Source organism: Eulemur rufifrons, chromosome 2, assembly GCF_041146395.1.
Source record: "Eulemur rufifrons isolate Redbay chromosome 2, OSU_ERuf_1, whole genome shotgun sequence".
Classification (NCBI taxonomy): Eukaryota; Metazoa; Chordata; class Mammalia; order Primates; family Lemuridae; genus Eulemur; species Eulemur rufifrons.
Genome location: NC_090984.1, coordinates 44,485,810 through 44,512,672, shown reverse-complemented (window position 1 = coordinate 44,512,672; position 26,863 = coordinate 44,485,810). Strand labels below are relative to the sequence as shown.

The following is a 26,863-nucleotide window of genomic DNA, read 5'->3' as shown; positions in this document are numbered from 1 at the left end:
GGTATGCTGTAGTTGCCATTTTCATTCCAGAAATATATTACAGTCTTCAAAAACCTAAAGCATCTCCTCTTGAAAAAAACAGGTCCAGACACTGGATTCTGAACTTGTTAGGTGTGCAGCAGTTTGATCATGGTGGAACAGTGAGATATGTACTCCCACCCAATTAATCACAGGACAGCAGGCTCTGCACTCCATCACTCCGGTGGCCTTCAGCTACTGACGTGTGTGCTCGAAGTGCTATTAACACTACCAAAATGGAGCCAGACCCAGAACTCACCGGCATTTTAATGTTGGTGGGCAGATGGAAAGCTTGTGGATCCCGCTGCTATTTCCTGCACCCATGATGTTTGTAAAGGACCAGAGGTCATGGTCCTTGAACCTGCAGAAAATGAAATTAAGAAATGTATGCTCTTTGCTAGACCCCAAGCACCTGCTGTGGCCTTGCAACTATCCAACTAACTCTTGCACCCATCAGAACTCACCCTCCCTCTTCCTGCCTTTTTCCTACTCAGCCTAAAAATTTCAAATGAGGGGCCCTTCATCAAGACAAATTTGGGGACTCATTTTAAAGAATTCAGCTTGATAATTTTTAAAATATTGTCTATTCTTCTCCTTTGAACTAAAGGAGAAAATAAATAAGTGATATACTTGTATCTCAAGAGGCTTTATATTCAATATGTAAGTACTATTGCTCTTCTGTTCCTCATTCCTGTCGCCACAGGAAGACTAGAGGGAGTAGGACGCCACCTTGTAGTATCCCCTCATGCCTGAGCAGATCCAAGTTCAGTGGTTCAGCAAAAGGCATGTATTCAGGCAAGAGTTGCAAACTGCAGGACAGGAGCAGTGGTTGACACCATAATCCCAGTACTCTGGGAGGCCAGGGTGGGAGAATCTTTTGAGGGTGGGAGTTCAAGACCAGTCTGAGCAACATAATGAGACTCAGTCTCTCTGAAAAATAGAAAAAAATTAGCTAGACATGCCGGCGTGTGCTCGTAGTCCCAGCTACTCGGGAGACTGAGGTATCCTGATATACATAAGGACTGCCTTTGTCTATGGGTTTCCTCATTTATGTCATTCATAGTAGATGGAGAGAGAACCAAACCCATCATCACAGATAAGTTAACTTGAATTTATGTGCCCTTAATTTTCTGGGCACATGACGTCCAGCTCTAAAAATCTTGTGGCGTCCGTTCACACTTGTGTTTCCCATGTGAGGAGGCCTCATGCTACAGCAGTTCCTCTCTCTCATAATTATGTTTTGCATTTAAAGGCAAGGTTTTTTTTCAATTAAAACAAATTAGAAAATAGGTATACTTTTTTTTTTTTTTTTTTTGAGACAGAGTCTCACTCTGTTGCCCGGGCTAGAGTGAGTGCCATGGCGTCAGCCTAGCTCACAGCAACCTCAAACTCCTGGGCTCAAGCGATCCTCCTGTCTCAGCCTCCCGAGTAGCTGGGACTACAAGCATGCACCACCATGCCTGGCTAATTTTTTCTATATATATTTTTAGCTGTCCATATAATTTCTTTCTATTTTTTAGTAGAGATGGGGTCTCGCTCTTGCTCAGGCTGGTCTCGAACTCCTGAGCTCAAACGATCCGCCCACCTCGGCCTCCCAGAGAGCTAGGATTACAGGCGTGAGCCACCGCGCCCGGCCGAAAATAGGTATACTTTTAAAGATCGAAAGTTGATTCAACGAATCTGGGATTTGGACTGCAAATCAGATAAAGCCATTATTGTCCAAAAATATGCCACTTACCTCTTTTCTGAATTTTTTTTTTTTTGTCTTAAAATTGCAAAAGGCTTTTAAGTCTACAGTGGCATCTTTTGTGTTGGTGGCTGAAACATAAGGGTTTTTGTAAAAGATTGACTCTATTTTTTATTTTGAAACCTTAAGAAAAATATTAAGTTGAATTATATGAAATTTGCATTTTTGAAGAGCAAAAACTGTTGAATACTGGCCATTTCATATGGCTCAACTATATAAAATTAAATGAGATTTATATTCTACCGCTCTTAATTAATAACTGTTAACATTCTTGTCAAAAATGCTTCCACTCACGTTTTGAATGAAATAAACCATCACATGTCAAGCTGATGTCCCCTGTATGACCACTCCAGACCCCCAGCTCTCTCGCTCTCCAGGGACAATGTTATCTGAGTTTTATGCATATTCTTCTTGTCCTTTCACACATGTGTACCAAGATGTAAATCTATTTTGATTCATGTTTTTCCTACTCTTTAATATTACTTTAAACCTCAGTTGTCTTTCCCCATTGTCAAGGAGAAGAGGGGTCACTTCTGACCAGCTTCCTCATGCAGAGTTGCTCTTAAAATTTCACTCTTACTGTTTCCTTTTCTCCTTTTTTTTCTAAAAATTTTTAAAATATCCCTTCGCGAAACCTAAAGCTCTCTTTGAGAGTTTCTCAAGAAAACTCAGAGAAGACACCCATCTCCTGACTCTGCGGCATATGGAGGCCAAGTCACGCCCAGATAACCGAGAGGAAACTCAATTCTCATTTTTGGCGTCAAACTTCAACCGCCTCTTAGTCCCAGCTTTCACATCCACCAAGAAGAAACTGTATTCCTTTTAGATGCATCTATTCTCCTTTCGTCAGTGAGCATCTGTTCTGATTTTAATAAAGTAGTGACATGACCAAATATAGAAAGAATAAAATGACCTATAAATGGGCACCAGGATTTCATGGTGAGATAAAATATGGGCCAAATCAGAAAGGGAAAAATTCTCATCCACAATTCCAACCAGACAGCAAAGAAAACAAAGACAGACAAGACTCTCAATGTTTTAAAAGATAAAATTGGAAAGAACATTGCACTTGGCCCAAATTCCTCTGTTTGATCTTAATGGTGTCGGAACTTCTGTGCAAACTATTTTTCATAATATTCATTTATTTGAAGTAGCGTCACACCAACTTCCTCTCCAGGCTAAATAATTAGAAATTCTTTAGTCCTTTCTCCCATCCAAGTACTAACCAGGCTTGACCCTGCTTAGCTTCCAAGATCAGATGAGATCGGGTGCCTTCAGGGTGGTATGGCTGTAGACTACCCCTTTCTCAATCAATGTCAAAGTTATAATATATACAAGGTTTTTAAAGCTTCTTTGTTCAAATCCTGAATTAATTAATATTCTCATATTTTGGATTCCAATAGAAACTAATCTCTGTAATATTATAATGGGGTACTAAAATCCATTTTTATGACTATGACATATTTGAATGTTGAATAATTGCATTCTAATATGTCTTCCCTCTTTGTTAGTTTGTTTTATTCTTACTACATTTGTATTGCAGCCTTCCTTGCCTCACATTAATAAGTGAGCTACAAGGATATTATAATCGCTTTTAGCAAAGAAAGAGTCTGCATGAAATATTTTTATGACTTCTCAATATGGCAAATTTAGGCATTAAAGTAAATCTCTCTGTCACAATTAATGTTTAATCTGGATTTTTGTGATACTAATGGATGTACGTTAGACTGTATTTATTTAAATAAATGCCATTTTCCCCAGGGGTTCATAATCATTGTGATAGAACTCAATACACTGCTGATCCAACATCTTTCCTAGATGTTGGTTATTCTTCTATCTAATGGCTGTTGTTACCACTGAGATTCCTTGAATAAAATATTCTCTCTTTTTGCAGCTGTTGAAGTCTAGAATGCCCAAGGAAGGACTGGTGACTCAAAATGTATTCACAGTCTGGAAACCTGAGCTAAATTTGATTCATAATGACATATCTTTTCTTAGACTATGTCTTCTGGTTTAATAACTACCCTCCCTATCTCTCTACCTTTTCTGTCTTCATTGAAGTTTCTTGTTTTTTTAACTTTCCTTTAATTGTAAAGTCATCCAAACTATTTTTGAAAAGTTGTCAGGATCTGGAAAATATACTGAAAAAAATAAGTATATGAAGAACCTGATCCAATTTCAATAGAATATTACAATGGGAGGAACACCAGAGATCATCTATGATTATATAATAGAAATATAATATGTGCCACATATGTAACTTAAAAATTTCTAGTAGCCAATTAAAAAGGAAAAAAGAAATAGTTATTTTTTAACCCTATACATTCAAAATACTATCATTTCAATATGCAATAAATATAGAAACATTAATGAGGTATTTCATATATTTTTTGGTACTAAGACTTTGAAATCCAACATGTATTTTATGCTTCTAGCACATCTCAGTGTGAACCAGCCACATTTCAAATACACAATAGCAATATGTGGCTATGGGCTATCACACTGGGCAGTGTTAACCCAGGCAATTGCCTAACTTTTATAGATGTAGAACATATGTCAAGCGAGGACAAATGACATACCCAGGGTATCAACCAGTCAGTGCCAGAGCCAGATCTAAACCCAACCTCCTGACTCCCAGTTCAGTGTTCTTTCAGCTCTATTATAGGATAAACACGGTGATGGAATTTGGTCTAGGGCTTCAATGAGATTGTAAGCACTCATTTAAGATTATAAAAATCAGCTTTAGATGAGCATTTAAAAATTTCTAGACATTGTATAGGTACCTTATTATTGCTACTTAAAACAATCTTTCAGCATAGAGTTTGTCCCCATTTTCAGAATAAGTTATCAAAGCTCAGAGATAATCAATTACCTCTGAAGCAGCCAAGCTTAGATTTGAGACCAGTTCTGTCTGACCGCAAAACCTGGACCTTTTTTTCATGTATCCTTATGCCTTTTCTCTCCAATCCAAGACCCTCTGAGACTGTGACTCAAGTGTGGTCTAAGAACCAGCGGCATCCTTGTCACCTGTTAGAAATGCAAAATCTGGAGCCCCACCCCAGACCCACAGACTGCATTTTATCAGGATCCCAGGTGATTCATATGAAATCTAAGACATCTCAACAAAATTCAAATCTATGAATTGAAAGAATTCCCTGGGAAAATAATAGATTTATACCCCATCAGACACACAGTAGATAATCAGAAATACCTTTTGGGTTGAATTAAAACATGAGAAGAAAAGAGCTAGCTTGTATTTTTAAGGAAATAGAAGCAAAAATAGAATTTTTAGTTAAAAATGAATTTCCAGAACTAAATCTTGGAATTGTAGAATACCTTATCTACCATCACAACACCTGCCTCCTTCTTTCTTCACTTCTTCCACTCTTCTTCTGTCATAGGTATGTGAGCATTTGTTCCCACCAAATGCACTGAATGATAAGGAAATGCTAATTGATTTGAGTGGAAATGTGTCTACGTTACACAAGGATATTTTTACCACACAAAAAAGCAACAATGCATCAGCCAAATAGAATTGTCAAGGTGTGCAGTTAGTTCATGGCGGGATTTGCAGCTCACCATGTTCTGCCTCCCAAGAGCCCTGTCCATTTCTTGAAAATGGCCTCTAGCTGAGATCTTTGATGTTCCCAAAAGTGGCTCTCGCTACTGGGTCAAAGGTTGACTGTGTATTTATCCTGAGCCTCTGAGCCTCTTCAATCATGTTTTCAGTATTTCCTCACGTGCCATAATGCCCTCAGGTTTTCCTCTCATTCAGAGTAAGGCAGTTAATTAAGCAGCCATTAAAAAGTCTAGATATTTTGGGTGGAAAGTGAATGATAGAAGGAGCACAGGTCCTCTCTAAAAGGTTGGATCCCTGTGAACCCTGTTTAGCAAGGTGTTTTTCCCTCTTTCCCGTTTTTTAACTCAATGGGGCATTGCCGGCTATTTTTGTGCTTTAGAAAACAACAGCAGTGTGATGTATAATAGCAGGGCTTCTAAACAATATTTCATTGTGTCGTACAGGGACCACGCAAGCTGTGTGTTAAGGAGATGAACAGTGGCATGGCGAAAAAACAGGCTTGGCTTATAAAGAACAAAATCAAGGCTTTTTATGCTGCAGTGGCGGCGGACTGTTTCAGAGATGGTGTCCGAAGTCTCCTTCAGGTAAGGCTGGCGTTGAGGAAATGAGCACAGAGGCAAAAGACAATTAGTGCTCCATGTTAATAAGGCTGTCAAAGTGAATGGCTGTAGTTAGGCAGCCCAGCATCAGAAATCAGTGCAGATGGTTAAGGAATTCATTTCGAATTCCTGGGGATAGGCAAAGCTAGAACAAAAGCAGAGAGGTTCTATTACAATGAACTATGAATGATACACTAGAAATGAGAAATTAGGTTGCCTTTGGCCACCAGCATAGATTCTGCCCCCATACTTATTGAAATGCAAATTTGTTCTGGTGCTTGACGACATTCAGGATGCTATTGAAACTTCAAACTATTTTTACATCTCATCCTGCATATAGCAACACTCAAGTCAGGCATTCTTTTCCTTTTTTCTTTTGCAAATGGTGTGAGGGTAGCTGCTAGACTCAACTAAATTAATGCATGGTGATCTGGGAGTAAAATCTCCCTATCCTCCTGAATTATTTCCAGAATGTTGCATAAAATGTAATAATCTCTACAGCTCAACCTTAAATCCCACAGTCTTTTCTCCCTGGTTCTTTCTTTTTTCCTCCTCTTCTTTATAAAATCTTTCCCTAGTTGCAATCTTCCCAATTTAGAGTGCCAAAGAATCCTTAAAACAATCCAACAGGCCCTCGGAAATTGTAGGGCTTGGCTTTCTAAACATTTTGGCTTTAATATGATTGAAAAGTCCTGATTCTTTGTATACCAAATGGTGCATTTGGCTTTCAGAGTTGCCATGTCTAGGAGTGTCGGCATTCAGGACTGTATCCAGGTAACCCTGATGCTTATGCAGGCAAGAAAGAAAAAATATTGGTTAAACTACAATATTGTGGAGATTAAGAGTACGTGATGCATTCCTGTCTCTAATGTCCCTTAAGAACACTTGTGAAGTAGCTGCACATGCAGAGAAGCCATTTCTGAAAGACGTATTACCCCCAATGAGGCTCTTTTCATCTGTTATTAATTTACTAAACCATGGAAATAGGTATTATTGCAAGATGCTGATTTTTCTTTCAGTAGCGAGTTATTTTTCAGTAGCTCTTTGGTTAAATATGTTGGAAGGGCTAGACATTTAATATAAAATTGTCACAGAAGATTTGTAAAATAAGAAAATTTTCAACTAGGAATGGGAATATAGACATAGAATAAGAGCAGGGAGAGAAAATACGTAGGTATAGACAAGAAATCTTATATTAATCTGGAAAAAATGGTAAAAAAAATGAACATGCATAAATTCACACACTTTTTTTTAAATAAAATTGGAATACAGAGGGTTTATGGCAAAAGGCAGGACAGAGTGGTATTAAAGGAAGCACTGCCAACCACATCAGTGTGGATAAAGCCTTCTTTGCATCTGAGAAATTATGGCACACATTACCACATCCTCATGGAAAGACTACATCCAAGCTACCATACATTTTCCAAGAACCAGATGATGCTCTAAAGAGCTGCTGGGCTAAGAGAAATACACCAAATTGCTGAAGGCAAAGTTTATTTCAGGAGCCTTCCATCACTGCCCATCTCCTTCCACTTGCTACTGTCTCCTCTAAATGTCAAACTCTGGTCACTTCTTTCACTATTCCCATGGCCCAGAGTGGCCTTCCACCACTCCCACTGCTCTCCTTATCTTCACCCACCGACACCTAATCACTCTGCAAGACTGAGAACAAATGCCATGTTCTCTCCCATGACACTGACCGTGAATCCTCATTCAAGTTTTCTTCCTTTGTGCTTCCATATGTATTTCTATTGCATTTGTGCTTACGTTAGAATTATTCGTGTATATCTTGTCCCTTCCACCCTATCTGGCCCCTTAAGGCCAAAGAATGTCCCTTGCTACTTTTCCACCACACCTAATGTAGCACTTTGCAATTAATAGGTGCTTCATAATATTGCCAAATTAAATTTGATTAACTGCAAACCATATCCTGTCATCTAACGGGGAGAAACAAAACTTCTGATATGGAAGATGGCTATTAATGATACTGTCATTCGAGAGGATCAGGTTTAGGAAACATAGTTCAGTCACTCTTCAGTAAATAATATAAGTAGAGGTTTCAGTGATCCTTTTATGTAAGAATTTTCCAAACATGAATTTTATTGCTAATGACATTATGGATATAACAGGTGGAAACGAGCTTTGAACCACTAAGTTACAACATGCATAGCAACAGTTAAGCTGACCCTCACTTGATTTTAAATTATTGAACCATTTTAATGAGTGTGTCAGAAGAAATGCAAATGACTACTAATTTAGAAAAGCTACATTTCTGTCATCTAAAATCCATTTATGGCTGAGATGATTTAGAACTAATCTTTCTATTTTATGCTTGAGTACGGGCATGAAGGACATGCACTAAAATGTAATCTAATCTTCAGCATCTTCAGAACATTACTTCAGTGCTCTCTGGGACATTATTTTTCATTCGTGGTGGTAGTTTCCCAGTACGGTAAGGATTACCCATGTGTTTGTGTCCTCTGTTTAGGCCTCAGGCTTAGGAAGAATGAAACCAAACACTCTGGTGGTTGGATATAAAAAAAACTGGAGGAAAGCTCCCTTGACAGAGATTGAGAACTACGCGGGAATCATACAGTAAGTGATGGCTTTCGAGACATGTTCTTGTTTATAAAGCACTAACCAGGGCAGTACATAACTTGTACTTCACATCACACTGTTGTGCTGGATTAAATTGCCTGAGAAGAGCACATTCCCCTGGTGCTCTGAATTCTTTCCCAAAGTGAAAAAACATCGCTAATGGTGGAACTTGAGGGAATCAGAGTGTCAGAAGAGGCAGGGTGGGAGAAGCATTAGTGTCAACGAAAAAAGTAAATGTTTAGAGTTACAACTTTAAAATCTATTTACAAGATTAAAAGCGAAGGACCGCCAGGTAAGGAGAAATTTTTCTTTCAAAACTCCTGGAATCTTGGGTTGGCTGGTGTGGCCAACTCAGACATTGTCTTCTTCCTTGGCTAATTCGTTTATTGTCCCGGACACCCATATCTCTCTCTGCTGATAGGAGGCTCCCATATGCCAGGTGCTTCTGCTACCAGGTGGAGCAGCATCGGTTTGTGTGCAGAGTGAGAGTCTTAGATGGCACGTGACATCTAATAGCTAAATATTTGAAGAGTCTTAGGGTACAAGTAATAGTAATAGACCTTGCAACAGTGGTCCCCAACCTTTTTGGCACTAGAGACCGGTTTCATGGAAGACAATTTTTCCACGGACTGGGGGTGGGGTGGTCTCAGGTGGTTCAGGAAGTGTGGTTTCAGGATGATTCAAGTGCATTACATTAATTGTGCACTTTATTTCTATTATTATTACATTGTAATATATAATGAAATAATTATACAACTCATCATAATGCAGAATCAGTGGGAGCCTTGAGCTCATTTTCCTGCAACTAGACAGTCCCATCTGGGGGTGATGGGAGACAGTGACTGTAAATACAGATGAAGCTTCGCTCACTCGCCCACTGCTCACCTCCACTCTGTGGCCTGGGGCGGGGCGGGGGGGGACCACAGCCTTAGAGGACTAGCAGGCACTGGGTTAGCATACTTAACACGAATCATCCCATTTAATTCTTATAAGAAGCTGTGGAAGTAAATACCATTATTGTTCCCATTTTACAAGTGGAGACATAGACATTAAAAATTAGGTAACATGTTGAAAAATCACGGAGCTCAGTAAGGGATGGAGCTGGGATTTCTACCCAGGAGTATCTGAATTCAAAGTTTAAAGTCGTGACTACAGTGCTATGCTGCCTCTAAAAGCACATATATACTCAAAGTATTACCAGGATTGGTGCCTTCTTTCGAATGAGAGAAAATAAATTATACACATAGAGAGAGAAACATTCTAGAAAATTGAGACTTTCTTCTAGGCTTGAAAATACTCAACCAGAAACAAGAGAGGCAGTGTAAGTGATGCCCAAGAGGCCATCTCTTATGTCAAAACCCCTAGAAATGGAAGGTTTCCTTGTCTGGGATCTGGCTGCCTTCTGATTTCGTACTACAGGATACAGAACAGGCCCTGAGAGGTACGGCTGCATTTAAGAGTCCATACTACACAGGGAAGAAGTTCTCACACCTTCAAAACAAGTATATGCTTAGTGTTTCTTACAGCAGTTTATCTCCTCTGCCCCTGTTGTAATGAGCATCACATTTATCATTATTTTGGGCAGATTTACAAAACACATTAACAAAAGCATTCTTCATTCTATTGAAAAGAAGCATAAGAAAATAACTTTCATTTTCTGAAATTATAGGCATTACTGACCAAACAGAAATTCATCCAACAGTCTTTCTAATGTGAGGACCCTATATATTAAGTGCACTGTGTTTCCCAAATATATAAACCCTGAATGCGGTGTGCTGCCATCTGGCTCCTGCTGGCGTTGTAAGGTCAGTAGGTTAAGGCTAAACCAAGTCATCAGGATCAGAGTTTTACCAGGTGCAGCAAATAGCATATTTACATATTTAGAATCACTGTGAGTTGCTAACCAGACATTCTTGGAAATGGCTTAGGTCTGCCCTCTGTTAACCAGATTCTTCATCTTCATATCAACTTCACCTTGGGAAATGAAAAGGGTAGAGGGAAAAAATCGAATAAATAGGAAGAAATGTGTAAATCTTCAAAGAGTCCATTATTCGGTACAGAATTACCTGGGACTGTCTGCTAACCTTTCCACCATCCCAAACAATCTAGAAATGAAAAGGTACCAAAATAATCAAACCCAGTAATACTGAACCAAGGGGGCCTCTGGGTTTTACAATAAATGAAAGATTGGTCTTTTTTGTAGTAAAGTTCAGTCCTAAGGTGGCTCAAATTTGTAATAATATAAAACTTAGCTGGATTGGTCAAGTTAAATGACTTTACTACCATAGCAGTGGGATTAATACGAAAGGAAGACAATCATGCATCTGTACTGCACTTCCCTTCCCAATATTTTGTTGCTTTATGACTTAAAGTAAAGCACGGTATTATTGTTAACCAGGGACATTTTATAAGAGTATAGTATTTTACCATTTTTGTTTGAATAAAAGATGTTAAATCTCTGTAATAGTCTTAAGTATGTTCTAATTTAAATTATAATCTGGGCTGGGCGTGGTGGCTCACGCCTGTAATCCTAGTACTAAGGGAGGCTAAGGCGGGAGGATAGTTTGAGCTCAGGAGTTTGAGACCAGCCTGAGCAAGAGTGAGACCCCGTATCTACTAAAAAACATATAGAAAGAAATTAGCTGGACAACTAAAATATATATAGAAAAAATTATCCGGGCATGGTGGCTCATGCCTGTAGTCCCAGCTACTCTGGAGGCTGAGGTAGGAGGATCACTTGAGCCCAGGAGTTTGAGGTTGCTGTGAGCTAGGCTGACACCACGGCACTCTAGCCCAGGCAACAGAGTGAGACTCTGTCTCAAAAAAATAAATAAATAAAATAAATTATAATCTATATGTATTAGTTTTCAATGGCTGCAAACACAAATTACTTCAAATTTAGCAGCTTAAAACAATACACATTTATTTTCTTATAGTTCTGTGGGCTAGTAGTCTGACATAGGTCTCACTGCTAAAATTGTGGTGTGGGCCAGGCTGCATCTCCTTTGGGAGGATCTAGAATAAATTTCTTACCTTGCCTTTTCTAGCTTCTAGAAGCTCCCCTCATATAGGCATGGCTAAGGCCACCTTCCTCAATCTCTAAAGCCAGCAGTGACCAGTCAAGTCCTTCTCACATCACATTACTCTGACGTCCTCTTCTGCCTCCTAATGTCACTTTTAAGTACCCTTGTGTAATCCAGAATGTTCTCCCCATCCCAAAGTCCTTAACCTAACCACATCTACAAAGTCTCTTTCGCCATGCAAGAAAACATATTCACAGGTCCCAGGGATTAGGCTGTGTTTGGGAGCCATTATTCTACCTAACCTAACCTAACAGAATCCAATTTTTTTTTTTTTTTTTTTTTTTTTGTGGAGCACATTGTGTACTTTTTGTAATCAAGGACAATTAGAAACAAGATCTGTGTTTGAAGAATTAACTTGTGTTAGAGTGGAGCTATTTTGTTAAGTAAAGATTATTTATAGTTTGAATCGTGAGCAGATATTCATATTGCACTGAACTGATTTATATCATTATCTGAAAAATTCAAGTGTACTCTGGTTGTTGGAAACATGTTTGCATGTGGTGGAACAATCACAAACTTCACTGTTTCTGGGGGAGGATGACCTAATGGCAAGTGGTCCCAGGTTTCAGGTCCATGGAAGATTGAACAAAGGAACTCTCAAAGAAAAATGTTCAAATGACTCCAATTACTAATTGGCATGCTTCCATATTTAAGACCAGAAAAAAATATATGCTACAAGAACAATGATAAAGGAAAGAGAGACTTTATTTCTCTTCCATATTGTCTAATTCCATTGAATTAGATGTAGGGAAGACATAACCATCTTCAACTACGTAGTGTTGCCATGAAAAAGTGTTTCTCCAAATGGCCTGTCCAGAGTCAATGGTAATAAAAGTTCCTTAGAGGAACTGGAGATGTTTTTAACCATGAACTTGAGGTCAGAAATGTTGCAGAAGGAGGCCGGGCGCTGTGGCTCATGCCTGTAATCCTAGCATGCTGGGAGACTGAGGCAGGAGGGTTGCTCAAGCCCAGACCAGCCTAAGCAAAAGCAAGATCCCCATCTTTACAAAAAATAAAAGACTTAGGTGGGCATGGTGGCATGCATCTCTAGTCTCAGCTACTCTGGAGGCTGAGGCAGGAGGATTGCTTGAGCCCAGGAGTTTGAGGTTGCAGTGAGCTATGATGATGCCACTGCACTCTAGCCCAGGTGACAGAGTGAGACCCTGTCTCAAAAAAAAAAAAAAAAAGTAGAAGGAATCTTCCTTGGAGAGGTTGGCTAATAATTCCAAAGGGTTTTTGTAGCCTATAAGCTCTCTGTTGTAAATATATCATTGATTATTTTGCTCATTTATAAAAGATTCAATTATTTTGAAAGTATGCAACAAGCTCTTAATCAAAATTCTAGATGACAGTCTCATTTGAATAAACTGGTCACAGAGTGAATGATTTAGTTACTTCTACCCAGAATATATTTTAAAAAGACACAAAAGGAAAACAAACAAACAAAAAAGGCATCAGCTCTTGGCTATATTCTAAAGTGGATTTTAATAGTTTCATTATATCAAAATCCTAGAAACATGTTTAATATTAATGCAAATCTTGAGGATGGAAGGAGCTGTTCAAAACACTAACCATTTTGCTTCTCCTTTCAGTGATGCTTTTGATTTTGAGATTGGCGTGGTCATAGTCAGAATCAGCCAAGGGTTTGACATATCTCAGGTTCTTCAGGTTCAAGGTATGTACTTTCTTTATTCAACCGACAAGTGTTTATTGAGAGCCTACTCTGTGCCTGACGTTGTTCTAGATGGTGAGGCTAGACCTGTGCACAGTACAGACAAAACTTCCTAACAACGGAGCTCACGTTCTAGAGCTGGCCCATGGCACATATGCTTCCTCCATGACTTTCTCCATTGCTAACACAAGTAGCCTTGGACTTGCTAACCAGAAATATAGAGTAATTCAAGCTGGTCATCAATTATTTTTCTTATCACAAAATCTCAAAGCCAGCATCAAGGAAAATAAACACCGTCAGTAAAATAAACTGCCAAATTAATCTCTGCAAGATGTTTTGGAAAATGAAGATTAATTCTTTCCTCGGAAAAACATGTATTTTGCTTTTAAGAATCTATGAACTGGTTTGTAGCTAACATGGAAATGAGCCTGATTGTATCATGCTGTGAATCACTAATCTAAGTCAGAGGCAGAAACACTAATTCAGATTAGTGACTCTCTGTTTTTTCCCCGTAGAGAACTGGTATACTTGCTTAGTCGTAGAATTTAAACATACTCTCTAGTGTATAAAATAAAGAACACATTTAAAGAGTTACCTGAAGATGGCAACAGACCACGATTCATGACTTATCTGGTCAGCTGAACTTCACAATAGAGTCCATTTAAGCCATGACATTAAGATAAAAATGTGCCTTTTGAGTGCCTATTATGTACCAGGCATAGTATGGGTATAGGGATTGGATGGACTAGGATTAATAAATTCTGTCTGTACCCTTAAGAGACTCATAGCCTAATAAGGGAAGTGGATATATTATTAGTGTGATAATAGGTATAAATAAAGAAGTAAGAGAAAGAAAGAGGGGGTTCCTAATGCCAAAAGGTCTTTCTCGAAGCAGTTACCTTTGATTTGAGATTTTTTTTAGATGCGTAGGAGTTAACGAGGCAATGTTGACGAAGAGAAAAATAGGAGAGAGTTTGGAGAATGCATTCCTGGCAAAGGGAGAGCAACTGCAGAGGTGAAGACAGGGGATTATGGAGGAGTGGGACACGTGGGCAACCAAAAGCAGTTTAGTGTCACTGAAGTGAAAAGCATGAAGCAGACAATAGTGAGAATCGAGGCCGACAATATAAGGAGGATCCAGGCTTTAAAAGTCTCATTTGCCACATTAAAAAGTGTGGAGCATATATGTAGATGATGAGGGACCATCAAAGAGATTTAAGTGAGGGGATGACATGGTCAAGCTTGGGTTTAGATCTCATACTCTTTCAGTTATACGGGGTAGGGACTCAGGACTAGAATGGAAACAGAGACAAACCAAGAAGAGTTCATGATAATCAAAGCAAGAGAACGTGACAGCTTGAACTAGGGCAGCCTCAGTAGGGATGGAGTGAAAAGGACAGAATTGAGAGGTACTTCAGAGGTACAAAGAGTAGCATTTGGGAACTGACTGGATATGTGGGATATGGGAAAAGGAGGAATGAAGAAAAACTCCTTGGCCGACTGGGTGAATACCAATGGAAATGGGAAATGCAAGAGGAAGTGTATGTTTATTGAGGAGAGGCCTCGCACAATTTTAAACAATCTCCTTTGGGAAATCCTACTGGAAATGTCCAGTAGGCAATTAGATAGTCCTAGTCTTGAAGGAGAAATCAGAGCTGGAGAGAGAGATCTAGGAGATGTTATAGGATGAATTATGTCCTCCCCCACCAAACTCATATGTTGAAGTTCTAACCCCCATACCTCAGAATGTCACTGTATTTGGACATAGGGTCTTCAACACATTGATTGCCATGTGAATTGTATTTAACTCAGGCTAGTTTTGAGTCCAGGACTTTGTGAAGCAAAGCCCTGAAGTTGGTTTGTGCAAATCTTACATGTTGGATGTTCTTATTGTTACAAATAATATTGACAACTTAGTCCTAAAAATGTGGATTGCATTGCATGTAACTCACACACAGAAAACAATAAAAAAATAACAAATTAGAAAGGATAGTTTTGTTTTAATAAAACACCATGGCCCCAGGTAAAAAAAAAAAAAAATGTTTTTCTAATGTGGCAGTCAATGTGTTAAAGAGGTAATTAAGGTAAAATGAGGTCATATGGCTGAGCCCCAATCCAATATTACTGATGTCCTTATAAAAAGAGGAGATTAGGACACAGAGCAAGGGGTGATCATATGAGGACATGGCAAGAAGGCAGCCACTTTCAGGCCAAGGAGAGTGGCCTCAGAATGATATTAATCCTGCTGATGCCTTGATCTTAGACTTCCAGCCTCCAGAACTGTGAGAAAATAAATTTCTGTTGTTTAAACCACCCAGTCTATGGTATTTGTTATGGCAGCCTGAGCTGATTAACAGAGAAGACATCATAGTTAAGGTGAAAATTAAAACCATGACCCTGGAAAATATAACTCAAAGAGTGTGTATAGTTGATAGCTCCAAGGCATAGGAAAAAGACCCTAAGGAAGGGAAGGAGAGGTCAGAAAAGTAATCAGGAGTCTGGCGACTCCCATGTAAGCCATGGGAGTAGAGTGCTCAAAATGGAGAAAATAATCAACATTGTTAAATCCAGCAGAAAAGCAAAGGAAGATGAATAAAATGTAATTGATATGACATAGATACTCTTAGTGAGAGCAATCTCTGTAGAGCCGTGTGGTCAGAATCCAGATTGCAGTGGGTTGAGGAGGGAATGTGAGATGAACAAGCAGAGAGTATGTATGTAGCCAACTATTTCGAGAAGTTTGGATGGTGGGGAGAGGAATGAGACTGAGGAGATTTACTATGGGGGACCTACAGACCTTAGAATGGGAGACTGAGTCATGTTTCCAGACTGGGGAAATGGGCACAAGGGAATGGCAGGGATGTAAGTTGTAGGCAAAGAAAGGGACGGCCCATAGAGTAAGACCCGGGAGGGATAGGGAATCAAGGGAGAGGCATGGATGGAAGAGTTGGCCTGAAACAGAATAAAAAACCTTCATTTTCTAAAATTAGTGCAAAGGAGATGAGGACTGCTGATGAGCTACGCGGGTTGTGAGAGTGGAGTGGCAGATCCAGGGGGATCATGCACAAGGGTCTCAATTCTTTCTTTGAAGCTGGAGCAATGGTTTTCTTCTAAAACCAGGACAGACATGGTCTAATTGAGGTTGAGAAGATACTAGTAAGATATTTTAAAAGTCATATTAAGGAATGAAAAAGAGCAGAAGAGTCTAGCAAGTGATCAGCTTACAACGGTGAAAACCCAATTGTGGTTGTCTGGTTTTCTTAGGCAGTGTTTGGTCTCCAAGGTACAGGAGCATCAGAGTGTTGCTGGGTTGGTTCGGCGGGAAGAAAAAGCGATTTGTGAGGGATGTTGCCCAGTGGATCCAGATTCCATTTGTTGTTTCATGCTTGTCTCCATCATTGCAAGAGAATATGCGGGGATTAGGTGAATTTTATGATCCAGCCATTGTGGTATATTTTGGGAGAGGAAGGGGAAGAAGACAAAACTAGAGATGAAGTGTTTGTATAAGATAGAGAGCCACTATCTGATGATGTATACTCTATGATTACGAAGAGCTTTAAAAAATAAAACTGAGAATAGAATCCATCCTGTGCAAAATTGTAGCATAAAGACTATCTTTTGGTACCTTTAGCCTCCTTTTTTATGCCTCTTTTCTCTTTTATGGACCTTTTACATCTCCAGATCAGATATACTAACCCCCACTTGGTGTTCATTACTAATTTCTATTTCTTCCTAGTAGAGCTAAATACATTAGTAGCAAAAATGGTTAACATTTTTGAGCTCTTAGGTGCCATCTATTATGTTTGTGCTTCATGTTCACATATGACATTTATCATTCCAACTACCCTATGAAGAAATTATCCCCATTTTATAGCTGACAAAATTGAAGCTTACCCAAGATTCACAAGGCTAGTAATTGGCAGAGCTGGGATGCAAACCTCTGTCTGTTTGAAGCCACTATTCTGCCTTTTAAAATGTAGGGCTAGAGAGAAGAACTACTAACCTAATGAGAGGCAGCCATGAAATCTGAGAGATGGGAATGGGCAAGGCTGTTGCCATGTATTCCTAGGACACCCAACATAGGGGCTGCCTGTCTATGGTAAGATAACCTGACTTTGAGGGCAATTACAATAACCTAACATTAGGAGTCCTTTTTTGTTGTTAACTTCCTAGGTTTCACTTTAATTTTTTTTTTTCTGGCCTTTGTGCTGTCATGTTTTCCCATCTAAAAAATCAGAATGCAAAGTACAATTTGTAGTTAGATTATACATTTGCTTGGTATGTTATGTTGGTCTCTTCAAGCCGAAAGATGTGATGTAGCTGAAAAATATCGCTCCCACCCCTCCGTGTTCCATCTGCCAAAATGCACCATCAATTTATGTCTATAAAGCAATACAGCAAACAAATTTTGTAGCATTTCTCAAAGAATCCTGGCAGTGAACTACATCCCCTTTTAATTTCCCAAGGGATGTATCCTATTTAAATCAACTTTGATGTTTGAAATATTTCTGCGTCTTAGTCAGGAAAGGGAAAATACAGTTGGATGCTAATAAAATAATTATAAGTACCAACTATCTAGGGTAAAGAATAAAAGCAATGTTACACAAATACATGAAGAACATGCAGAAAAACAACAGCATAATGGTAGAAATTAACTTTACGCCACATTTCCATGCATTGTTTTGAAGTTTATGTAATTTACGACACAAACCTCGTATTAGGTTTTGAATTGGAAGAAATAAGCTTGCATTTCATTATATTAGGCTGTAATTCAGGGCTTAATAAGAGCCTGATAAATCTTAAGTATTGCATTATACTATGTTAATGATGATCATCATGGCTTTTCCAACACAGGCACCGCAGTGTCATCACAGATTATAATTTAAAGGAAATATTAGCAATTCAGAATGCCCATATACTGTAGTTAATAAAGCAGTGAATAGAAATCAGCTTTATAGGTAATTTACCCGCTAATGACAATTATTTCTATATTGTATCACAGGCTTATTATGTGAGGAGAATAACTTTTTTATATAAATAAGATCGATGCTCATAACATTCTAACTTGTGCATTGCAACAACTCATCCAATACCGATGACTGATAGCATCTCTTAATAAATTAATTTATTGCCTGACGACACCAAAAAAAACACGGTATTTTATACTGCTTACTTCCCAGGGGTATTTAGCAAGTTTGCCAACTACAACAAAGAATCCAAATTGTACTGGTAGGAAATAAAGTGATGAAACGTGATTTGCAATATATTGCGGTCAAGTATTCTGTGTAAGTACAGCACGATTTATGACCATCTCAGAGCACGGGGATACTGCTGTGTCTGATCGGGTGGCTGAGCGAAATAAAGACAGATGGCCGTGTAGTAAATAATTACTTGATTGGAAGGCAACCGCTGCAGGATTGCTTCCTGCCTTCAATGTAGCTAGACTTCACCTGGGGTACAGCACATTGATTCACATGAGCATTTACAGCTTTGAGTTGATTGACCAAGGAAAGAATCACGATTTAATAATTAATAAAGAAAAAGAATGCTGCAAAATGGGACGGGATGTGATTCCCCAGTGGATTTCCCTTCTCTCACTGCTGTCAGATAATTGACTGCTCTCTCTCTTTAAGATTCAAAGCAGATTGTAATGTGTAGACCCCTGCCTATTTCTGAAAGACATTTTTGTTTTTAGAAAAGACTGAGCGTAGAACACTTTAAGCTATCGCAACAACTAAGTTGAATTTCCGAAGATAGCCCCTCCAATTGGTTACCACACAATCAGTTTACAGAGCATTTGAAAATATAGTAACTACTGTCCAAAGAGGTTTTGGCATTTGCATTAAGATGGAACCCTGGAGTCACTCTCTGTTCTCACCATGAGCACCAACAGGGATGTGTATGACGGAAATTGGTTAGAAACCGACCCTCAACCAAGAGAACCTGAAGGTCTAAGCTTTTTCTTCTACCATTATTACCTCAGGGATTCTCTTAAAATCTTGAAAAGAGAGAAGTGCAGGCTCTTGCGCTCTCTCTGTCTCTCTCTCTGGCTTTATAAATCATTCTACATTGTGGAGTTATCTAGCATAGAAGACTCGAATCCCTGTAGGTGGCACGACCTGGTTCTCCTTCCCCATTTGCCTTGCACTCTTCAAATGTGTCCCCCTGTCCTGCCTTCTGTCCACCGCAGCCCAGCTGGTCCAGCAGCCCCAGCAGCTGCTCTGTTGATAACTTTATATACAGTATTAACTTCACTTCTTTCACACCTGGTCTTTTGTACCTACCCCCCCCCCAACACACACACTTCTCACATGCCCATTCCAGACATTCTTCACTTGTTTTTCTTCTTTGATAAAGATAATACTTTCAAAAGTATTGTATTGACCTGATCTTTGTTTCAACAGATGATCTTTGAGTGCCTACTATGCTCAGATGTGGCGCCAGGTGCCAGCAGGGAGGGGTAGGCACAACTAAGAATGCGGGAGAGAGATGTGAAGTCCCAGCACAGGCTTTGGAACAGACACGTCTGGGTTTAAATCCCAGCTTTAACACTTTTTGACTGTGTGGCCTTGGTCAAATTATTCATCCTCTCTGTGTTTCACTTTTCACATTTTCAAATGGTAATAATTATGGTATCCACCTCCCAGATTTGCTGTTTTGAATTAAAGAATATGATGGCTACAAAGTGTTTGGCATTGTACTCGGCACGCAGTCAATCCTCAACGAATGCTGGAAATCAATGTGAATTAAGCTCTGCCCTCCAGGAGCCTGCAGTCGACCAGAGATAAAATAGGCATCTGCCTCACACAGTTACAGTTACCAGATAAAGGTTTTAGCAGGGTGTTACGGAAACATAGAGGAGATTGATTCTAATCGAGAAATTTGGGGATGGTTTCTTGAAAACATGCAGACTGGCAGCTATGAGGCATATTACTGAAGAAAAAGGATGGAGAGAGATAAACACTAGGATTGGATGCAGAAGACTTGGGTCACTAGTGACCTTGGACAAATCACTTAAACTTCCTGAGCCCAAGTTTCCTTTTCAATCAAACAGGGAGAATAATACCAACTCTGCCTGCATCCCAGTATTGGTATCGGATGAGACACTATACGGAAAGAGCTTTGTAATTTCTGAACATTAAAAATGTAGTAGTGTTGGCGGTGGAGGTGACGGTGAGGCAATGAACGATTTTTATCGTCAGCCTAGTGGAAATCAATTTCTATCTATCCATTTACACTGCCTTGGCTTATTTGTTCCCCCTGTGGCCAATGGTACACTTTTGCAAGTCAGCTGGCCAGTATGCTTGTCGAAAGAAATGTTTTGACAAAGTCTACTCTTAATTTCTCATGCACGCCAGATAGATAATTCAGAAGAACAGATAATCAAACTATCACTTCTACTTAGCACTGGAATGTGAAAAGGAGGAAGTGCACGGAAGGAGGCCTTAGATCACCTACGAAGTGAATAATTAAGAATTAACTCTAATAAGAACTCGCAAAATCACTGTGCAAGTGGGGAATCACACCACACTGTGGATCTGAAAATCCAAGATGGCAAAGCAGGCAGGTTTTGGCCATTAGAATTCACTCTCTCTGTCAGCCTCTGTCTCTGTCATCTTTGAGGGAACTGCTGAACTGAAGCAGGCTAGCAAAATTTGGTTTTGTCTCTCAGGCCGGGATTTTGCAGTTTGCTCTGTCCTGGATGGGCTGTGTGCATACCTTCAAGCAAATTGTTGGCATAGCTCCCGGTTTGCTCAGCCAGCTGACTTTGTTACAAAGGAGGATTTATCTTTTCTCCTCCTTTGTACAAACTAGAGGACAAAGAGCATGGTAACTAGTGGCTGATCACAGGGTCCCCTGGAGCCTGCCCATAAAAGAAAAAAGAACTCCCCCCCGCCCGGGGCAGTCCTTACAGTTGCCCTCAAAGAAGCTCACAAGTATTCACCTTCCAGAGGACTGCAAAGAGCTAGCCCTGGGCAACATCCCAGAAAGCTAAATAATAGCGAGGGTGCTGTCACCAGGGCAGTGACAACAAAGTCTGGCTGCGATGCTGCTGCTCTGGGGCATACTGCCATGTAGACCTGATCTTTAGGGTCCTCCCTTTAAAATGACATGTTGCGGGGGGCCATCATTTTGGGGGATTAACTTGGCATCACAGCATGTGCCTGAGAGTATGTAGGTTCATCTCATGATGAAGAGGTTAATAAAACAACTCAGGGCGGGGCACAGTGGCTGGTGCCTGTAATCCTAGCATTCTGGGAGGCCGAGGCAGAAGGATCGCTTGAGCCCAGGAGTTTGAGGTTGCTGTGAGATAGGCAGACACCACAGCACTCTACTCAGGGCAACAGAATGAGACTGTCTCTCAAAAAAAGGAAAAGAAAAAAATAAAACAACTCAGAAATATTACTAATAGTAATAAGCCACGAGAAGAAAGTCTTCACAGGATTTGGAGTCAAGCAGACCTCTTTGCATTTGAACCGTGTAACTTGCTGGGTGAGATCAGATAAGCTACTTAACCTCTCTGAGCTTCAGTTTCTTCATCTACAAAATGAGGGTAGTAATAGTAATTATCACAGAGTTGTTTGGGAAGGAATAAAAGTCAGCACAGTCCCTGGCACTCAAAGAGTATGCAATAAATAGGAACTGCTACAATAACTCCTAGGCTTCTCCAAATGCTTGGTTTGCTTGGCACGACTAAGCCCATTTCCAACAGAATGCAGTCATTGCTCTGTTCTTTAAGGAGCTCCAAAGCACTATTGTTGTTTCTTCTTTTTTGCAAAGCTAGGAGGGTGGGAAAGGGAAGAGTTACAATTTTCCATTCCACAGACAGGAAATCTGAGGCATAAAAAAAAGTAAATTACTTGCCTAATGTCACATAAAGCCAGCAGCAGAGCTGTAATCGGTCATGACCCCCAGTGCAATGTGGCTTGTCTTCACCTTTCAAAAGTCAGGGGTAAGCAACTCCTGTCTGAGCTCTAATACCATCAGTCTAATTTCTCGGATTTTCTATAGCTGCTGATCTGGAGAACCTTTGAAGCTTTGGGGAAATCACATGGGTGATTTGACCTTAAATCTCATGCCACTGGCAAAAGATTAACTGCTACGACCTGGAAAGGGGCCAGATACTTCTGTGTAGCTGAATAACAGCATCGTCTAGGGACGTGCCGGTCCTGACAGAGTTAGTTAGTACTTAATTGATAAATCTAGAGTTTGTGTACCTTCACTTTGCAGATAGATAAGGCAACAGGCTCCAAGGGTTGACGTTTCCAGAAGCTCTACCTGTGTTTTGTAACACTGAATCCAGGTTTTCTACCCTCTTCCTTGGAGCACTGCTCATTTGCTAAGGCTCGGTTGCAGCAGCCAGGAAGAGAAGGGGCCCTGACAAGAGTGCCACCTTGCCCAGTGTAAGCAAGAAGCCTCATTGGGTTAGCACTGTCACATGACTGCTTTGAAAGTCTTATTTACCCTGATCCAATGCAGCTTGAGGTCAAAGAGGGACCCAACGCATTACATAGAAGCTAGAAAATTTTCTTCACCATCAGAATCCAAAAAAGATAAAAGGCAGCCAGTCACAGCATCAAAGCTGGGACAGTGGGTCTAAGCCTTGGTCAGGAAATTTTACACAGCTTGACTCTTGTTCCGGACTCCAGGGTCATGAGACCCTTTTGAGCAATTTGAACTCTGACAGACACACAGAAACCTCAGCTTTCATTTCTTTGACTTTGGTCACTCACTCCACAAAGTACTTCACTTATCAGAAGGGATTCGTGGTGGGTATTTTTCACTGTGATTTGTATTCAGAGCCCATCGAGTTAATTTTAAGACTTGGTTATCTTTCTTTAAATTCTAGCTCTGTAGTTTTAGGTTTCAATTCCAGAGCCATCGTTGTGTGCCTGATATATACCCAGTGCACTTCTGTCATTTTGTCACTTCCGATTGTAAAACATCTGACCCGGTAGCTTAGGTCAGTAAATCAGTGGCTCACAGTGTACAAGATTTTATACACAGTGGATCAGGTTTTTTGTTTTTTGGATGGTAGAGGATAAGGATGGCATTAAATAGCCTCTCTTGTTCTCACACATAAAACTCCAGTCACTTCATGTATTGTAACTTAACACATTGTGCTACTTTTCTGAGCTAATTGTTACTATTTTCTGAATACAATTTACTGAAATATATTACTTTTTAATAATCATTTAGGAAAAAGATCATATTGTGTATAAATAATCATTATATTGCGTATACAATATTTTAAATATTAAAATAGTTTGTAAGGTTGTTCCTAGAAACTCTGTGGCTCTGAGTTAAGTAGAAGATTTTGTCTTCTTTTATCAGATGAATTAGAGAAATTGGAACAGGAGAGACTGGCTTTGGAAGCCACCATCAAAGATAATGAGTGTGAAGAAGGAAGTGGAGGCATCCGAGGTTTGTTTAAAAAAGCTCGCAAGCTGAACATTACTAAGCCAACGCCTAAAAAAGGTAAGCACTTTTGAAAATTTACAAGAAAGTACAAGATGAGTCACTATTTGAGTATCCATAAAGAGTCAGAAGTCGGCATCTAAGATGTCGGGGGCACTGAGTGTAGGTAGGGACTGCCAGATTTCCCTCGAGAAGGTAGTACGGCTCAAAGGTAGACGCTATTGCCATTTATCAACATCAGTAAGTACTTTGTACTATCTGCTGTAAAAAAAAATTTATTTTAGAAGAGTAATGTTTGGTTTGGGAGTTATATAGTGCTTAAGCAGATTGTCATAAAATAGAAATTTCTCAGTTAAGATGGAAAGGAGATAGAAATTTAAGAGCCAACACCCAAACTATTTAATCTACACCCGCTTACCTTGCTGACCTTTCAGGGGACTGAAAGTTGACTAGTACAGGTAAATGGGGGATCCAGCTAGAACTCTAATTTCGAAAAAAAAAGCATCTTTATCACAAACCAGAATGCAGGACTTGGAACTTCATGGATACTAACTACTTGTAGATTTCAGCTAATGTCTACACTCATCTCTGACTGTGTGGTATATATTCCTGGACAGAAGACTAGAGGATGAGAGAGCTTGTTATAAGTTTTATAAACATGTGATTTAAATGTCTGATTTTTTTATACATTTTCTTTCTTTCCAAACCACCACTGGTTTCAGTTTAATGAGGTCCACAGTGACCTCTGCTGGTAGCAAAGTAGACTGCTAACATGCATTTTTTCATGCACAAATGTCTACAGTTACTGAAGGCAAATGCAAGTGTGAGGACAGGAAAAGATCATTTCTCTGGGAGACTCTCCAAGTCAAGGTTGAGATCCAAGTTGAGACTTAGGAGACCTCTGGTCTAGGTTGACCAGAGCCAACCCTTCAAAGAGGCCATCTTCTACTCTGTAAATGGTTTGGCTCTGTTTGCTTGTTCTCCTACTATAGCCCAAGGATGAAATATCACCTATAATATAATATTTTTATATATTTACAGAGAATGATAGGAAATTTACTATAAATACTACAGGTACACTTGCGTTTCAGGGATATCCCATGGGCCATGGAAGAGCCTATTACTTACTACCCACCTCAAAATGACATAAATGATGTGTTTGAATCTAAGTTGGTGCTACATCAGGACTTTCAGGGTGCAGAAATTAAAATACAACTGTTCTGGATGCTAACTACTGTCTTCTTTCCTTTCCAATTATTTTGTTTATTAAATCTGCTCTATTAAGTGGTACCAGTCTGGAAAAGCAGTGGGACATTCAAAAGTCATAGTCCAATACTATCCTCTACCTAATGAGGAGGGAGAAGCATTAATGTCTTTATTAATGAAAACAAGACTTGTTATTACTATCTATTCTGAAGCCTATTTCTGCATCACAATACTCCTTTGGGCAAAAATGTACTCTTCTGAAAGTCAACATGCCTCATTGTTCAGAAAAGCAAAATAATAGTGTTATGCACTATTTTCAAGATCCTAGAGGCTTAGACACAGCTCCAAAGTGGGCGCATTCACTACTTAGGGCTTTAGTTGGTTGACAGCTATTTTGAGTTCTAGACCAGGACCCCAGCCCTGCCTCCCTGATATAAAAGTCCTCTGGATGCTTTGATTTCCATGTAAGTGAGAGCAGAGTTTAGTCAATTTTGTAAATAAATTTTTCTCCCTCAGTGGTCCTAGGGATATAGAAACAGTATAAGACAACTGCTTCAGAACTGACAGACCCCAAACATGGCAACAGCCACAGACAGAACAAAGAAGCTTCAGAAGCTCTTAGATCAGAGAGGACGCTCTGAAGAGACTGTCAGCTCTACTCTGAGCACTGCACTGATACCAGCTCTTTGAGACAGAGCAATGGAGTCACAGCTTTCAAAGGCACGGAAATGAGAAGTAATACACACAGTGTGGCAGTGAAACCCCTGCTGGCAAACAGGAACAAGGGTCCTGCTCAAACACTGGCCTACGTTCCTGGTAGGAATGTCACTGCATCCATGCTAGGCTGCAAATTGCATTTCAAAAAGTTGTTTTTAAGTATTTTATGTGCACCTTTAATTATAACTGAAGTAGTGGTATTTTGTCTTTCCATATATGCCGACTTTTTGTTTCATCTCATTCACAAAGATTCAAATAGCTCAAGTGGTTTTACCTTAGCTTCCCAAGATTCCTCGAAAAGAAAACGGAGAAGCCAGGCCAACCATGGGACCAAACAGCCATGGAGAATTCCAGATGCACACATTTTCTGGCAAACGTTATAATCCAGACCTTGACTGTACTTCATGAATGAATTCCCGAACAAAAGAATTCCCTGATTCTATTGCTTTTTTTCTAGAAAACCAATCACAACATGTTCTACTTCTAAGTAAATCTGAAAATATTAAGTTGATTTGTATCTGAGATTAGAGAAAATTGGGATATTTTGGCTATCATATCAGATATTTTAGCATTGTTACATGCCTAAATAATAATTCCATGCTCAGACAGACAGGATCAGAAAATAATCCACTGCTTTACAATAAATACTATATTCATAAAACTAATGTCAAATTTTCATTTAACTATTGAAGGGGATCCCATTATTATTGTGGGATTCGACCTTTATCTTCCCTTTTTGGAAAATAGAGCTCACTATTTATCACTAGGTGTAATAAACATGAATTCATGACCTTTTCTCTATTTTCACCAGTAGATTTGTTGGAAAGTTGTTTTGTTTCTGTCTTCAAAAAAAAAAAAGATACATCACTCTCCCTTTCATTTCAGAAGGCAGCATTAACACGATCCAGTCCATGCATGTGGGAGAGTTCAACCAGAAACTGGTGGAAGCCAGCACTCAATTTAAAAAGAAACAAGGAAAAGGCACAATTGATGTTTGGTGGTTATTTGATGATGGAGGTAAAAACTTCTAGAGCATATACTAGGGAGCAGAATTTCTACTTTGATAAATTTAACAAACTGCATGGGAAGGTAGATGAAAACAAGACTGATTAAAGAATAACATTTCTGTGTTCTCCAAAGATTGTGAATTATTGAAGAGCTATGGACGTGGGAATGAATAAAGATACAAAGCTATTCATTTCCTTTCAGTTAGACGTACTCATC

At 39.5% G+C, this 26,863-nt stretch overlaps 1 protein-coding gene across 3 annotated transcripts in view; it reads left to right on the top strand.

Moving 5' to 3' along the window:
• SLC12A1 (solute carrier family 12 member 1) overlaps positions 1 to 26,863 on the top strand; it is an 86,987-nt gene that overhangs the window by 45,500 nt on the left and 14,624 nt on the right. For all 3 annotated transcript variants that reach the window (XM_069460283.1, XM_069460272.1, XM_069460293.1), the window contains exons 17-21: positions 5,789 to 5,929; positions 8,433 to 8,539; positions 13,218 to 13,300; positions 23,633 to 23,776; positions 26,525 to 26,656. In XM_069460283.1, the coding sequence (XP_069316384.1) occupies positions 5,789 to 5,929; positions 8,433 to 8,539; positions 13,218 to 13,300; positions 23,633 to 23,776; positions 26,525 to 26,656 (607 nt within the window). The remainder of the gene's footprint in view (positions 1 to 5,788; positions 5,930 to 8,432; positions 8,540 to 13,217; positions 13,301 to 23,632; positions 23,777 to 26,524; positions 26,657 to 26,863) is intronic.